General features: G+C 34.8%; 1 protein-coding gene across 1 annotated transcript; it reads left to right on the plus strand.

Annotated features, from left to right (window-relative positions):
• Positions 1 to 1655: 1655 nt before the first annotated feature.
• LOC100252254 (receptor-like protein kinase HSL1) lies at positions 1656 to 5315 on the plus strand. The gene is made up of 2 exons (XM_010662858.3): positions 1656 to 4764; positions 4862 to 5315. Exons 1-2 carry the CDS (start codon positions 2070 to 2072, stop codon positions 5188 to 5190), a joined length of 3024 nt encoding a protein of 1007 aa, XP_010661160.1. The 5' UTR covers positions 1656 to 2069; the 3' UTR covers positions 5191 to 5315.
• Positions 5316 to 14865: the final 9550 nt, after the last annotated feature.

The raw sequence follows: 14865 nt of genomic DNA on the forward strand, positions 1-14865 counted from the left end.
ACTCTTCCTCACCCTGGAATTTTTCTTCAAATATATACATATTTTTTATCTTTCTTTTTCTTACTTCATTTTCTCGGAGGGACATAAATTCCTGCAAAATATCAATTATTTGACTAAAACCATGTCATCATTTCAGTGTTGAAGGCACCATTCTGCAAAAATTAGAATTGTACGTAGTAGGGCCAAGCGTGTGGTTGGGTGAGAATGGAAGTTTTTCGACAAATTAGTCCTTCATTCACTCCATTTTACTGCTTTCACACATGCTTTTCTGAAACTAATTGGTCGACTTTCACTCGTGGCGTCGTGCCTAAATGGAATCATAACTCGTGATCCACACCATGGGACCAAGATAATTTTTAAAAATACAATGAAATGATATCAATATTATAAAAGATGTTTTTTTTTTTTTGTTATTTTATAAAAATTAATTTTAGAAACAATTTATAAGATATCTCTTTATTTCAAGAATAATAATAAATGGTCTTATTTTTAAGAATAATATTTAATAAATAAATATATAAATGGAGTCAAACATACATTTTTCACATTCTCGGATAAAATTCTAAGAACAATCACATCCCGATGGGTTCTAAAAGATTCTCAATTGTTCTAAACTTGAATTTCTTTATTTGTATATAAGGATTAAATCTAATTAATTTTAATTATTTATAATTTTTTTATTTTTCATGATAAATCAAATGTAAAAAAAAAAAAAAATCATTCTTTTTTTTAAAAAAAATTATTTAATATTTTCCCGGAATCAAACCTTGATATAATACATGTGAGGTCTGTTTTCGTAACTTTTCATTATTTTTTTGTCGTTTTTAATGGGAAGTCTATGAAGACTAAATTTTAACTAAGTGCATGCATGTTGACCCCAGTCCCTTCTTCTGATTCCCCACTTTATTGCCGTAATGTATCCGCAAAAGGGAAATAGGACAAAGGATCAATTCACATTTTCTTGCCGTGTGAAGCATGCAGGGATGGAAAGTGAGTGACAGGTCATAATACTAGCCCCTTGAAACAAAGTGTTGATTTAGAAATTATGAAAACCAACTTTCAATTTTTTGTCTCAATCAATATTCTTAGGTTGTATTTAGTTATTTAAAAGTATTAAAGAAAGAAAATAAAATTAAAAATAAGCTTTTTATATTTGATTTTATTATAAAAAAAATTAAATACAATTAAAATTAGTTATAGATTTTTATATTTTTAAATCATTTAATTTATATATGAAAGAATTTAAATAAGTATGAAATAGTATATAGAAATAATTTATTGTTTTTAAATATATTTTTTATTTTTTACTTTTTATCTTTATTTTTTCCTCATATTTTTCTATAACCAAAGATAGTCTTAAACTTATATATTTTTATTTATAATTGATTAATGTTAAATATTTTTGTATAAAGTCATTAATATGCAAACTGTGAGCACTCTAATGAAATAATTCAGTATTATCATTTTATATCTCAGTTTGATTTTTTAAAAATAAATCTTAAATATATTTTGGATTTATAAACTTAACAAATTAATTGAGTTTAAATTTCTAATTTGTTTAAGTTCACCCCATTCACCTAAATCAAGCCAAACCAAAACAAATTTTTACAAGATTGATTTGTTTTTTATTTTTCTTTTACTAAAACCTCAATTCGATTTTATTAATTAGAAACCAACTATGTAAGTTTGCTCAAATTTTCCCCCTCCAACCAAACCAAACCGTTATGATATGAAATTTTTTTAGTATATTTTTGGTCTTCAAGCTCAATAATGATCGAGAACCTCCTTTTTAGGGCAAGATAGGGTAGGAATTACCCGTTTAAATTTTTGAGAATGTAAGGAAAATGTTTATGTTATCATATATTTGATTTAATTTTTTTTTTTTCTGGTAAGTTTTTCCATTTTTTATTTTTTATTTTTAAAAATTAAGACAGACGCAGTATATGAATCTTCTTTTACATAGCGGTTGTGTGTGGAAATGAAAGTGCCAAACTTGTCCATCGTAAATCGGACGGTCGATTTGCTGATCGTTTTTCTGGGCAGTCGTCTTTCTCTCCACCACCGACTAAATGACGAAACTACACTTTTCTGTTCCTATAATTACACCTCCCCTTCTAGGCCTCCTCCTCATCACTTTACCCTTGCTCGTAATTTCACAAAATCTGGATGCTGAACTATCCATTCTGTTGCAAGTCAAACAACAATTGGGCAATCCACCCTCTATCCAATCGTGGAACTCATCATCCTCACCTTGTGATTGGCCGGAAATTACATGCACCGACAATACCATCACTGAAATTTCACTCTACGGCAAGAGCATCACTCACAAAATTCCTGCCAGAATTTGTGACCTCAAGAACCTTATGGTACTTGACGTCTCCAACAATTACATTCCCGGCGAGTTCCCGGATATTCTCAATTGTTCTAAGCTCGAATATCTCCTCTTGTTGCAAAACAACTTCGTGGGTCCAATTCCAGCTAATATTGATCGGCTTTCACGTCTCCGGTACCTAGACCTTACCGCAAACAACTTCTCTGGAGATATTCCCGCAGTAATTGGGCAACTACGGGAGCTGTTCTACTTGTCTCTGGTTCAAAATGAGTTCAACGGCACCTGGCCAAAGGAGATTGGTAATTTGGCGAATCTTCAACACTTGGCCATGGCCTATAATGACAAATTCCTGCCTTCAGCCCTTCCAAAGGAGTTTGGCGCATTGAAGAAGCTGACGTATCTGTGGATGACGGATGCAAATTTGGTCGGCGAAATACCTGAGAGCTTCAACAATTTGTCGAGTCTGGAACTCTTGGATCTCGCAAACAACAAATTGAACGGTACGATCCCGGGAGGCATGCTTATGTTGAAGAATTTGACCTATTTGTATTTATTCAATAATAGATTGTCCGGCCACATTCCTTCATTGATAGAAGCTCTCAGCTTGAAAGAAATTGATCTTTCCGACAACTATATGACGGGGCCGATTCCAGCGGGTTTCGGGAAGCTACAAAATTTGACGGGTTTGAATCTTTTCTGGAATCAGTTGTCAGGAGAGATACCAGCAAATGCAAGCCTCATTCCTACACTGGAAACCTTCAAAATTTTTAGCAATCAATTGAGTGGAGTTTTGCCTCCAGCATTTGGCCTTCATTCGGAGCTTCGACTCTTTGAGGTTTCCGAGAATAAACTAAGTGGAGAATTACCTCAACATTTATGCGCTAGGGGGGCTTTGCTTGGAGTGGTTGCTTCCAACAACAATCTCAGTGGGGAAGTGCCCAAGTCCCTCGGGAATTGCACAAGTTTGCTCTCAATTCAGCTTTCCAACAACAATCTCAGCGGGGAAGTGCCCAAGTCCCTCGGGAATTGCACAAGTTTGCGCTCAATTCAGCTTTCCAACAATCGCTTTTCAGGCGAGATTCCTTCCGGCATCTGGACATCCTCGGACATGGTATCGGTGATGTTAGACGGAAATTCATTCTCGGGGACACTTCCAAGCAAATTGGCAAGGAATTTGTCCAGAGTGGACATCAGTAACAACAAGTTTTCTGGTCCAATTCCTGCTGGAATATCATCTTTGTTGAATCTATTGTTGTTCAAGGCAAGCAATAATCTATTTTCAGGAGAAATTCCAGTGGAATTGACGAGTCTTCCATCCATATCTACTCTGTCGCTTGATGGGAATCAATTGTCAGGCCAACTTCCTCTTGATATTATCTCCTGGAAGTCACTATTTGCTTTGAATTTGTCAACAAATTATCTCTCTGGCCCAATTCCAAAGGCCATTGGATCTTTGCCTAGCCTCGTGTTTCTTGACTTATCTGAAAACCAATTCTCAGGCGAAATCCCCCATGAATTCAGTCATTTCGTGCCTAATACCTTTAACCTTTCATCCAACAATCTATCTGGGGAAATCCCACCCGCCTTTGAAAAGTGGGAATACGAAAACAATTTCTTGAATAATCCCAATCTGTGTGCCAATATTCAAATTCTGAAGAGTTGCTACTCTAAAGCCAGTAACTCCTCTAAATTGTCAACCAATTACCTAGTCATGATTATATCTTTCACCCTAACTGCTTCCCTGGTTATCGTACTTCTTATCTTTTCCATGGTTCAAAAGTATCGAAGGAGGGACCAAAGGAACAATGTTGAAACATGGAAGATGACATCCTTCCATAAGTTAAATTTCACTGAATCCAACATATTGTCGCGTTTGGCACAAAATAGTTTAATTGGAAGTGGGGGGTCAGGGAAGGTATATCGTACCGCCATTAACCATTCTGGTGAAGTGGTCGCTGTTAAATGGATTTTGACTAATAGGAAACTAGGCCAGAACCTCGAGAAGCAATTCGTAGCAGAAGTCCAAATATTAGGTATGATACGCCATGCCAATATAGTGAAGTTGCTATGCTGCATTTCAAGTGAAAGCTCAAATCTTCTTGTTTATGAGTACATGGAGAACCAAAGCTTAGATAGATGGCTTCATGGTAAGAAGAGGGCAGTGTCCTCAATGGATTCAGGAAGTGATGTTGTCTTGGACTGGCCGATGAGGCTGCAAATTGCCATTGGAGCTGCTCGAGGCCTATGCTATATGCACCATGATTGCTCTCCCCCAATCATTCATCGAGATGTGAAGTCCAGCAACATCTTATTGGACTCTGAATTTAATGCAAAAATTGCAGATTTTGGATTGGCCAAAATGTTAGCCAAGCAAGTAGAAGACCCTGAAACAATGTCTGTGGTTGCAGGCACTTTCGGATATATTGCTCCAGGTAAAGATATTTCAGTCTCAAAATGTTCTTTTATGTTTTCTCATTCTGATGATTTTAAAAACTTATCAAGCAGTGTCTTTTCATTTGGATATTCCAGAGTATGCTTATACAAGAAAGGCGAATAAGAAGATCGACGTCTACAGTTTTGGAGTTGTGCTTCTAGAGTTGGCCACTGGAAGAGAAGCCAATAGGGGGAACGAGCATATGAACCTTGCTCAATGGGCCTGGCAGCACTTTGGAGAGGGAAAATTCATTGTGGAAGCCTTGGATGAGGAGATCATGGAAGAATGCTATATGGAAGAAATGAGCAATGTGTTCAAACTAGGCCTCATGTGTACTAGCAAAGTACCTTCTGACAGGCCTTCCATGAGGGAGGTATTGCTAATTCTTGATCGATGTGGTCCTCAGCAAGGTCATGCTACATAAAAAACGATCCCATCACTTTTCATGAAGTTAAATGTAGTTATTTAGAAGGTGTGCGTTGCAGAAATGAAGATACCAAGTAATCAACTCTACCTCCCTTGATATTGTCTAGCAAACTATTTATGTCGTGTTGGTGTGTGGTATGTGGGAATCAGTGGGATTCAGAATCTCATTTCTTTTCTCCATCATTTTCATAAATTAAATAATAATGTGAATGGAATATTATAATGAAAATGAAATCTCATTTATAAATGGGATTTTAATTCATTCCGATTATAAGTTATTTTGATTCCCTAGTACAAGTTATTTTTAAAAATGTTTTTCAAACATTAAAAAATCATAGACTTTTTTAGATAAATTGATTTTAAAAATAATTTTTTATTTTGATTTTGTAAAAAAAAAAATTATAAATTTAGTTTATATAACATAAACTAAATTTAATTCATGTCATATTAAAAATACAAACAAATTTTTAATTACAAATAAATTACACATAAATAGTTTTTAACAAAATATGAATATTAATAATAAAAATAAAATAATAAATTATATTTTTTTATAAATATTATAAAAATATAAATATTAACATTAGTTGATTTATTTTGTTAAAAATAAAGAATGATTATTCAAAATTAATAATTGCTAATATTATTTTATTTTAAATTAATATAAAAACAAATAAAAGTTAATTTTTTAATGCATAAATGAGTTAATTTTTTCATAATATGCATATTGAGAAAATAAAGGCTAATCTTAATAAGAAAAACGCCCAAGAGGGGGGTGAATTGGGTTTTAAAAATTCTTTGTCAAACACAATAAATTCAAGCAAAAGAAGTACAAATATAAAGAAATAAGGTTAATAAAAGCAAATTCAGATTTTATAGTGGTTCGACACCTCTTGCCTATGTCCACTCTCCTCAAGTTCCTAACAGAGTGAACGTTCCATTTAGGCAAGGTCTTTAGGTAAATTAATATGTCAATTTTGAAACAATTTGCCTATGGTTCATTTGATAAAACTCGGGTTTTGATGGAAATGTAACTTTAGTGCATAAACCAAGTTTTTAAAGATGGATGAAATGATATGAAAATCCTATGTGCACCCATGCATTCATCTTACATATGTTTCCTATGATTCAAGGTTCTTCAAACTATCTTGATCTTGCATCCATTGGGTCCTTTAATGAATTTCCAAGTTAACACTTGAAATTCTTTTTAATTCAAAACGATTAGCAACTTAACCATGGTTTGTTGTCATCAAAACACGATTAGGAGAACCCTTGGGCTAACAATCTCCCCATTTTTTATGATGACAAACCTTGGTTATCTAAGAGGAAGAGAACCCCTCAAACCAATCATGGATCAAAAATTAATATTTAAGAATTTAAAAACACAATGATCAAGACATGTTAGAGAGTATTGCAACAAGAAAGATCCAATGTAAGTCATCAAATATATAGGCATATCATATATCATATGTCAAATGTATCAATCAGTACATCATATGTCCATCTAATTACCTTATTTCCTCTGTAATGGATAAAAAAAAATTAAGCAACCTGCGGATATCGACAAAACTACAATTAGTGTTAACCAAGGAAAATAATTCGCTTTCTACATCTTATGCATAGTCTAAAACAACGATTTCTAGCAGCTGTAGTAAAGAAAGAAACTTCATAAAAGTCAAAATATGAAGAAATAGATATGCCTGAAATATGAATATTAAGTAATAATAGCATGGCACCCAAGACTTATTGGAAAGGTAATTAACTATGAGGCAGTGTTGACCCTACAATAGCTCCCTACCTATACCGCTACCGATGCTTTATAAGATGTTGAGCCCATTAGTTTGATGTATCAAACCGCTACCTCTCCCACCCCTTTTTCCGATGCTGGCTATCGATCTGGAGAAGATGCAACTCTCACAGCCCAGGCACAACGACACAATTATCAAGGGCGTGCTCTACCACTGAGCTAATAGCCCATTGTGTGGTGCGGGCCTCCCACTAGGGGCTCGCTATGCCAAAAGCGAGAGAAATCCCATCCCTTTCTTTCCTTTTTTACATCCCCATGTCCCTAGCTAAAGTATCTAAAGATAAGCAATATACGATCCAAATAAAAAAATGATATGCATGTATGAGTCTCCTATATCTAGCCTCCTAGATCCTAAAATATCTCCTCATTTGGCAACATAAAAAAGGAACAAAGGGGGTCTCCAACTAATCATCAAGGCTGAGGAGGTAGAGATGGAGGTGGAAACATGGAACGCAGGTAAGCCATCATCTCCTCATGTTGACGTTCCATGTGATCCTCAATACAATTAATCCTCTACTAGAGATACCCAAACTGAGAAGTGAACCCATTCTAATACTGGTCCATCATATGTCGTATTCACTCAATTCGATTGCTTACTTCATCATTTGTCTAGATAAATTCGTTTTATGCAATGTGACCCGTAACGGTTGATTTGTCAAGACTGTTATTTGGTGAGCTTGAAAGTATGGACAAAAATTTTTGGCGGCGATCTGCAATGCCAGGGTCGTTTGTTCTACTTGGGAATATCATATTTCTACATCTATCAGAGCTTTGCTCATGTAGTAGATGGGTCTTTGCTCATTGCTCTGATTATGTTGGAATAATATAGAGTTGATAGCCAAGTCTAACACAGCCAGATACATGTATAACTCTTCTCCAGCTTCAAGATTGCTTAAAATTGGTGGTTCTACAAGATATCATTTGATGGCTTCAAAAGCATGCTCACACTCGTTCATCCAACCAGATATTTTTGCTCTTTGGAGCATGTTGAAGAAGGTTCATAGTTTATCAATGAAGCGTGCTATGAACGGACCCAAGACAACTAGTTGTCTACTTAGGTGCTTCATTTCCTTCTTGCTGGTAGGCGTAGGGGTTTCTAACACTGATTTAAATTGAGCTGGATTTACTTTAATACCCCTTTGAGTCACCATAAATCCAAGAAACTTTCTCGCACTTACTCTGAATGCACGTTTGAGCATATTGAGCTTCATGTCATACTTGCACATTAAGTTGAATGCTTCTTCCAAATGGAGGAGGTGCTTAAAACGGATTCTAGTTTTGATGACTATGTCGTTAATATAAACTTCCATCGTTCAGCCTATCAGAGGCTTAAAAATGAGGGTCATCGGTCATTGGTTGTAGCTCCAATGATTTTCAATCCGAATGACATGACTTTGTAACAATACAACCCCTAAGGTGTAATGAATGTCGTTTTCTCGTTATAAAGTGGAAACATTAGTATCTGGTGGTATTTGGAGAAAGCATTAAGAAAAGATAACATTCTATGCCCTACTGTGGCATTACTATCTAATCTATTCAGGGAAATGAAAAACTATCATTCGGGGTAGGCTTCATTCATATCCATGTAGTCCACGCACACCCACCATTTTCCTCTTTTTTTTGGTACTACTACCACATTTGCTAACCAGCCCGAGTAGGTTATCTCCCTAATAAATCCTATTGCCAGCAGTTTCTCAACTTCCGTTTGGATAATTTTTTGGCAATCTGGATAGAAGCTTTGGACTCTCTATCGTATAGGTTGTGTTGTAGGAAGAATGTTTAACTTATGGGAGACCATCACTAAGTCTATTCCAAGTATGTCTAAGTGGATTAATACAAAGATATCCTTGTTTTTACAGAGTATTTCGTCAAGATGATCACATTTGTCCCTATTTAGCAGAGAACTAGTGTAAGTCATCTACTGGTTATTTTCCAATAGAGACAACTATTGTAGTGGGTTGGCTACCAATAGGTTTCTATCTTCCAACTTTTTTTTAGTCGACTTTGTAATTTCTATTGTCTCTTTCTTGTTGATGATTCAGACTCGTCTTCAATTGGGTCAGCACACTCAAACTCCATTGCCACTTGATAACACTGTGAGACAACTAGATGGTTTCCATGCAAATCTACTTGCCCGACTTCTATCAGGTAGCTAATCTGATAGTAAGTGGACAAAATGGCTTTCATCTTGTGTAGCCATAAATGCCCCATGATGGTGTTGTATGGTGAAAAATCCTTTATTACAAAGAATCTTACATTGAGAATGGTTGCGTTGGCTTGGACAAGGAGTACAACGCCACCCATGGATATTGTGGTGGTCCCATTGAACCTAGACAAGACTCAACTTAGATTTTCTAAGGCATATGGTGAATACCTCATTTGCCTATAGGTTGACATCTGCAACAAGTCGACATAACTTCTTAGGTCAACTAGGATTCTCCACACTTCAAATCCGTCAAGCCCTAACATCAGCACTAGAGCATCCTCATGCGAAAGAATCACCCGATTAGGGTTAATTGGAGGAAAAGTAATTGGGTCATCGACTAGTCGAACATTTTCGGTAGTGAATATGCACTGAACTGCACTCATTGTGGTCATTGGAAGCATTCTCATCCTTTACCATTTGGACTGATACTTGTCATCTATTAGTTCCCCTTAAATGTGGTTGGTCTTCGCTTGGTGTGTTATAGGGAAGTAGGAGTTCGCTCCGGTGCTTCATATACCATTTCTTCATGTTCACAATTGTTTGGACATACTACTTTAGATGTCCAACCTTGATTAATTTTTCCACCAAGTAGTGCATATGTTTGCAATCTTTTGTGGTGTGTTTGTGCTCTTTATAATAAGAGCATTGTCTTCTCCGATCTTGCCTAGACGGGTCAACTTTGATAAGCTCCAACTACTTGAACTTGGATAGTTCTTGGATTAGTGGGAGAATCCTTTCATAGGGAATGATAAATGGAATGAGCCTAGGCGGCTGTCATCGTTGCTACCCATCGAGTCTCCTGTTGCCCTATCTTGACCGACTGTTTGAGGGTTTTGAACTCCTAGCCTTATTATTTTTTATTGTCTATCTTGTAACCAGGATCTATTGGGAGGCTACCTAAACATTATCCTTGAGCATGACATGTTTGTCTACCTGTCTAAATATATCATCCCTTATAGTTTAGAAAATGACTCAAAGAATAGAGTGTTTGGATTAATGCTTCTTTTAAAGATTTACAGGATGACATCCATGTTGTAGGATTCCACCTAGAGCACCACTTGCCCGAATCGCTTCATGAAGTCTGTTAGTGATTCATTCTCCTACATCTTAATGTTCTATGGAGTACTTATATTGTGTTTTTGTTGATATGCAGAACATAAATAATGGCTCATGAAGGCCTTTGAGATATCTCAGAGAGAATTGATGGAATTCTATGGGAGCTGGTGGAACCAAGAAAGAGTTGGGCCATAGAGGCTGGTCAGGAAGACTTTGCATGTCTAGCGTCATCAATTGCAAGAAGTGCATCAGATGGTTGAAATGATTGCTTGTCTCATACATCGTGGATTTGGGCACCAAAAACCCCTAGGCAGCTCATAATTGATGATGTAGGGGCCAAATGGCATGGAGAACATGTCATCTAGTCGTTTACTTATTGAATTGAGAAGAGCTTTCATTAATGAGTCCTTTGGAGGAGGTTGTTCTGGCACCATATGCTACGGGAGACAACTTGGTGATGCCTTATCATTAGGGTGGCTTAATCTTGCTTTTAGAGCCTCCGACATGTGCGAAGGTCCTAGTGTCATTTTCTCCTAAGGCCCAAGATAGACTTTCAGGGCGTCTAAGAGACGCAAACCCCATTCATGATCCATTTTCTATTTTTTTTTCTCTAACGAAACGTACAACCTCTTCTGCTTGAGTTCATTCGACTGTTGAATGCATTGGTTCAAGCAAGTTTAGGGAATTGTTAGCAGACAGTTCCTCTTCCGTTTATAGGGACAATTTAGCGCATTGGTGAGGAGCTTTCTCTGTTTAGCTTCGAACTATTTCAAAGTAGTCTATTGGCCAGGGGTGCGACGACTTTTTGAACAATGCCCTAGGGCCATTTACGCCAATAGCTCTTGATTTTCTTACTTCAATTGCTCCGCTTGCTAAAGCAAGGATTGCATACGTTGTTCATAGTTCTCTTGTTTTCTTTCCATCTTTTCTTGCCAAGCTTGGAATTGCTCATCAGCATTTGTCGAATGTGTTGTAGAAGGCATGTTAGCCATTGTGTTTTTCAAGCTTTTGTGTTTTGTTTCCCATAGATGATGCCAATGTTGGTGTAAAGCCAATAATGAGGTATTCAACTAGCCTTCTTGTGGTGTAGATAACGATTGCACCTGCACAAAAGAATGTCTAGATGGGTTTTTCGAGCACACCCCTTCGAAGCTTAAGTCATAGATGGAAGACTTGAGTATGAGATTTTTGGAAAAAGTGGCAGCATGCCTTTCCTTTGGTGAATAATGACTATTTATCCTTGCCCAAGATTAACGTCTTCTTAATGCCTTAATTGTGTGTGTTACCATCTTTATTGCCAATGATTGCCAACCCATAATGGTTGTTGTGCCTTGATGATACTTAAAGTTTGGCGTTTTAACCTTGTAATGGTTGTGTCGATCAATGGACTTAATACCCGTTGTAGTTAATGCTTAACAGGTGGGAATACATAGTGCCTGGTTGGTTTGTGTCCATTTGGTACCTTGGGGTGGATGAACAATGTTACGTGGTTCTTTGTGCATACCATGTATTACTTTAGACGATGTGTAGGGATCATTCTAGATGGTGGTGAGCATCCCACATTATATGCACACTTTCCACATAATCTCTAAAGAGTAAAGTGGATATATAAAAGACAAAAAAAACAACTCTATCAATGAGCATGTAACAATTTATGACTTAAGAGAAGTAATTGTTATGAGAAAAAGGCATATTCAGTCTTATCACTTGAAAAGGCTTTACAGAGGGTATCCGGTGGAGAATAAATTATTTGTAGGTGTTTGGTTGTCTAAAATGTGTTTAAAGCATTATATGTATACATTTTGGAGTTAAACTAGCCATTAAACACAAGTTCCCTAGATAGATCAATCATGGGTTTAATTAACCACATGACTAATCATTAGAGTATTAAATACATTACAATTTACAAGTAACCAGATGGGAGAAAACTTACAAATAAGGTGAAACACATGTCAACCAAGTAGCTTTATTTATTTTTCTTTTTCATGTTTCAACTTTTCAATGGAAAAAAAGTAAGTATTAAGTTAACCACACATCGGGTGTTTCTAATTTTGTCACCACCTAAACTTTATTACAGGAACTTTTTGGTATCCTAAAGTTTCTTAAATTGTGAAGCCAACTTTTGAGAACTTAAACCAAGTACTAAGCATAATTTTCAAGTAAAATACTTTTAACCTTTTAAGAACCTTAGAGTATTTTCCATAAAAAATGAGGTTCATGGTGGTGTATCAAAACCAGGATTACCCAATTCTTACGCCAATAGCTCATAATATTTAAGAAGCCTTCTTAAACAGGGTTTTAGTTCCACCTCTTTAAAACTAAAGTTGAGATAGTCTTTTCAAGAAAAATAATGTTAATACTTAACAACAAAGGAATGTCTTGTACCAATATTCGTCTTTCCTCTATTCTTCCTTACCTTCATTCTTATAAAGCAAATTGATCTTTCCAAATGAAACCCTAACTTTAATATTTAAAAAACTTAAAACTTATCTTAAAGTACAAAAAAGAGATAACAACAATAAGAGTGTTGCACTTGTATGGAATAAATGGACAATCATAAGGAAATTAAAAAAGAAAAAGAAAAAAAAAAAAGAATGGTCTTCTCTTTCTTATTTCTTCCTAATTTTTTTTTCTACTAATTTTTCATACAAAGAAGCAAACTTTTAACCTAAAATTATCCAAATTCTCAAACAAACCCTTATCTCAAATCATCAAAATAAAAAAAAATAAAAAGAAAATCTTATATGAAAACCCTATGCTCACTTGTCTATTCTTATAATCATCCAATCTTATTATGTTTTTTTGTCAAAAGATAACAAAAAAAACATATAAGCTATGTTTGATTTCTAGAAAATTTGAGAGAAAATACAAAGAAAAGAAAATTGAGAGGAAAAGTAAAAGGATAAAAAAGGCAAAGGAAAATAAAAAATAAATTTAAAATCAATAAATCATTTTTATGTATTTCTTTAAACTCAATTAACTTACTTTAATTTTTTAAATTATAAAATTAAATAATTTGAAAATATATAAATTTTTGACTAATTTTAATTATATTTTATTCTTTTTCCTATTTTTCATATATAATATAATCAAACAAGAGAAATCATTTTTTTTAACTTTTTTTTTCTTTACTACTTTTAAAAAATAAAAAATAATCATAAGATTAATCATATTTGTTATTATAAGCTCATTCAGATATGTTGCCCTAGGTGAGAATCCCAAAACATTTTTCCATGTTTTATCATTATTATGATTATGAAAATCTATAGAAATTCATGTTTTTCTTTTTTTTTAATGGATAAGAGTATGATTATACAAGAAAGGCCAATGAGAAGATCGATGTCTACAATCTTGAAGTTGGACTTCTAGAGTTGCCCACTAAAAGAACCCAATAGGGGCAAGGGGTAGCATATGGACCTTGCTCAATATGCATGCAACACCTTAGAGAAGGACAGTCGATTGTGAAAGCACTGGATGAGGAGATCATGGCACAATGCTACTTTGAAAAAATGAGCACTATTTTCCTAATAATCAAACTTAATCATGAAAATTTTGATAATAGTGAGAATTCTCTTATCCACAAGTAGAGATAACCAGGCGGGAAGGTAAATAAATAATTAATAAAGCTTAAAATAATAAATTGAGCAAATAAACATATGGTAAGATTGGAACTCATTATCCTCCTAAATAACTAAATTTTTTAATAACTTAAAACTTCAGATTTGGATCCTGATTGTGTATCATGCTTTTTAATAATATATCAAATACTTTTTTAGATTTTTTGTTGACTTGTGATTACTTCTCTAAATCAATTTTTCAGCATCTTGTATATATGCATTTGTTAGGATGAATCAATTATCAATGAATGCAAAAATACAACTCCTCATAGAGTCTCTATGCTTATTTCCACTAAGCTTAATTAGTTGAACTTAAAAGAACTCCTGAGTGCTTTCACAAAATGTTTTGAACTTCAAACCTGCAGAAAGATGGAAACCATATCATTGAAATAATTAAAACAAATCAACTAAAATCAAAGTGCTATTGCCTGATTTAAAAATTAAAAAAAAATAAAAAAATAAAAAAATCATGGGCTTTATGCAGTAGGGTGCCCAAAGCTCCTTATTCGGAATACTAACAGGTGTCATGAATCATTTCAACTCGGCACCTGCTTCCATAAATAAATGATATTTGTTTTGAAAGAAAATTAGAGTTTTGAACAAATATAATATATTAGAAAAAAAATCCATAAAATAGATCTTCAGTCAAAATAATTCTCAAATGACTGCATTTGAACTACTTGTCCATTCCCTTAGCTGTGCATTATTCCAATGCCAGTTTTCCTCCATAAAGTTAGTCCAGCGACAAGATTAGATTCCGTGTGGAACCAATGCTGGATCCTGTTGTGAGACTTGACCATCAATGTCCTTCTCTCCATTTGTGGGGTACTGCCCACTTGATCACTATGTTGGAAATTTGACTCACACACCCAAATTCTCAACAACCCAAAACCACAAATTTCTGCTTCCTTCCATCCATCTTTCTTTATATATGTTTGGTTCTCATAAAATTTGAGGGAAAATGTAAGGGAAAAAAAATACAAAGGA

This window comes from Vitis vinifera, chromosome 15, assembly GCF_030704535.1.
Source record: "Vitis vinifera cultivar Pinot Noir 40024 chromosome 15, ASM3070453v1".
NCBI classification, from domain to species: Eukaryota; Viridiplantae; Streptophyta; class Magnoliopsida; order Vitales; family Vitaceae; genus Vitis; species Vitis vinifera.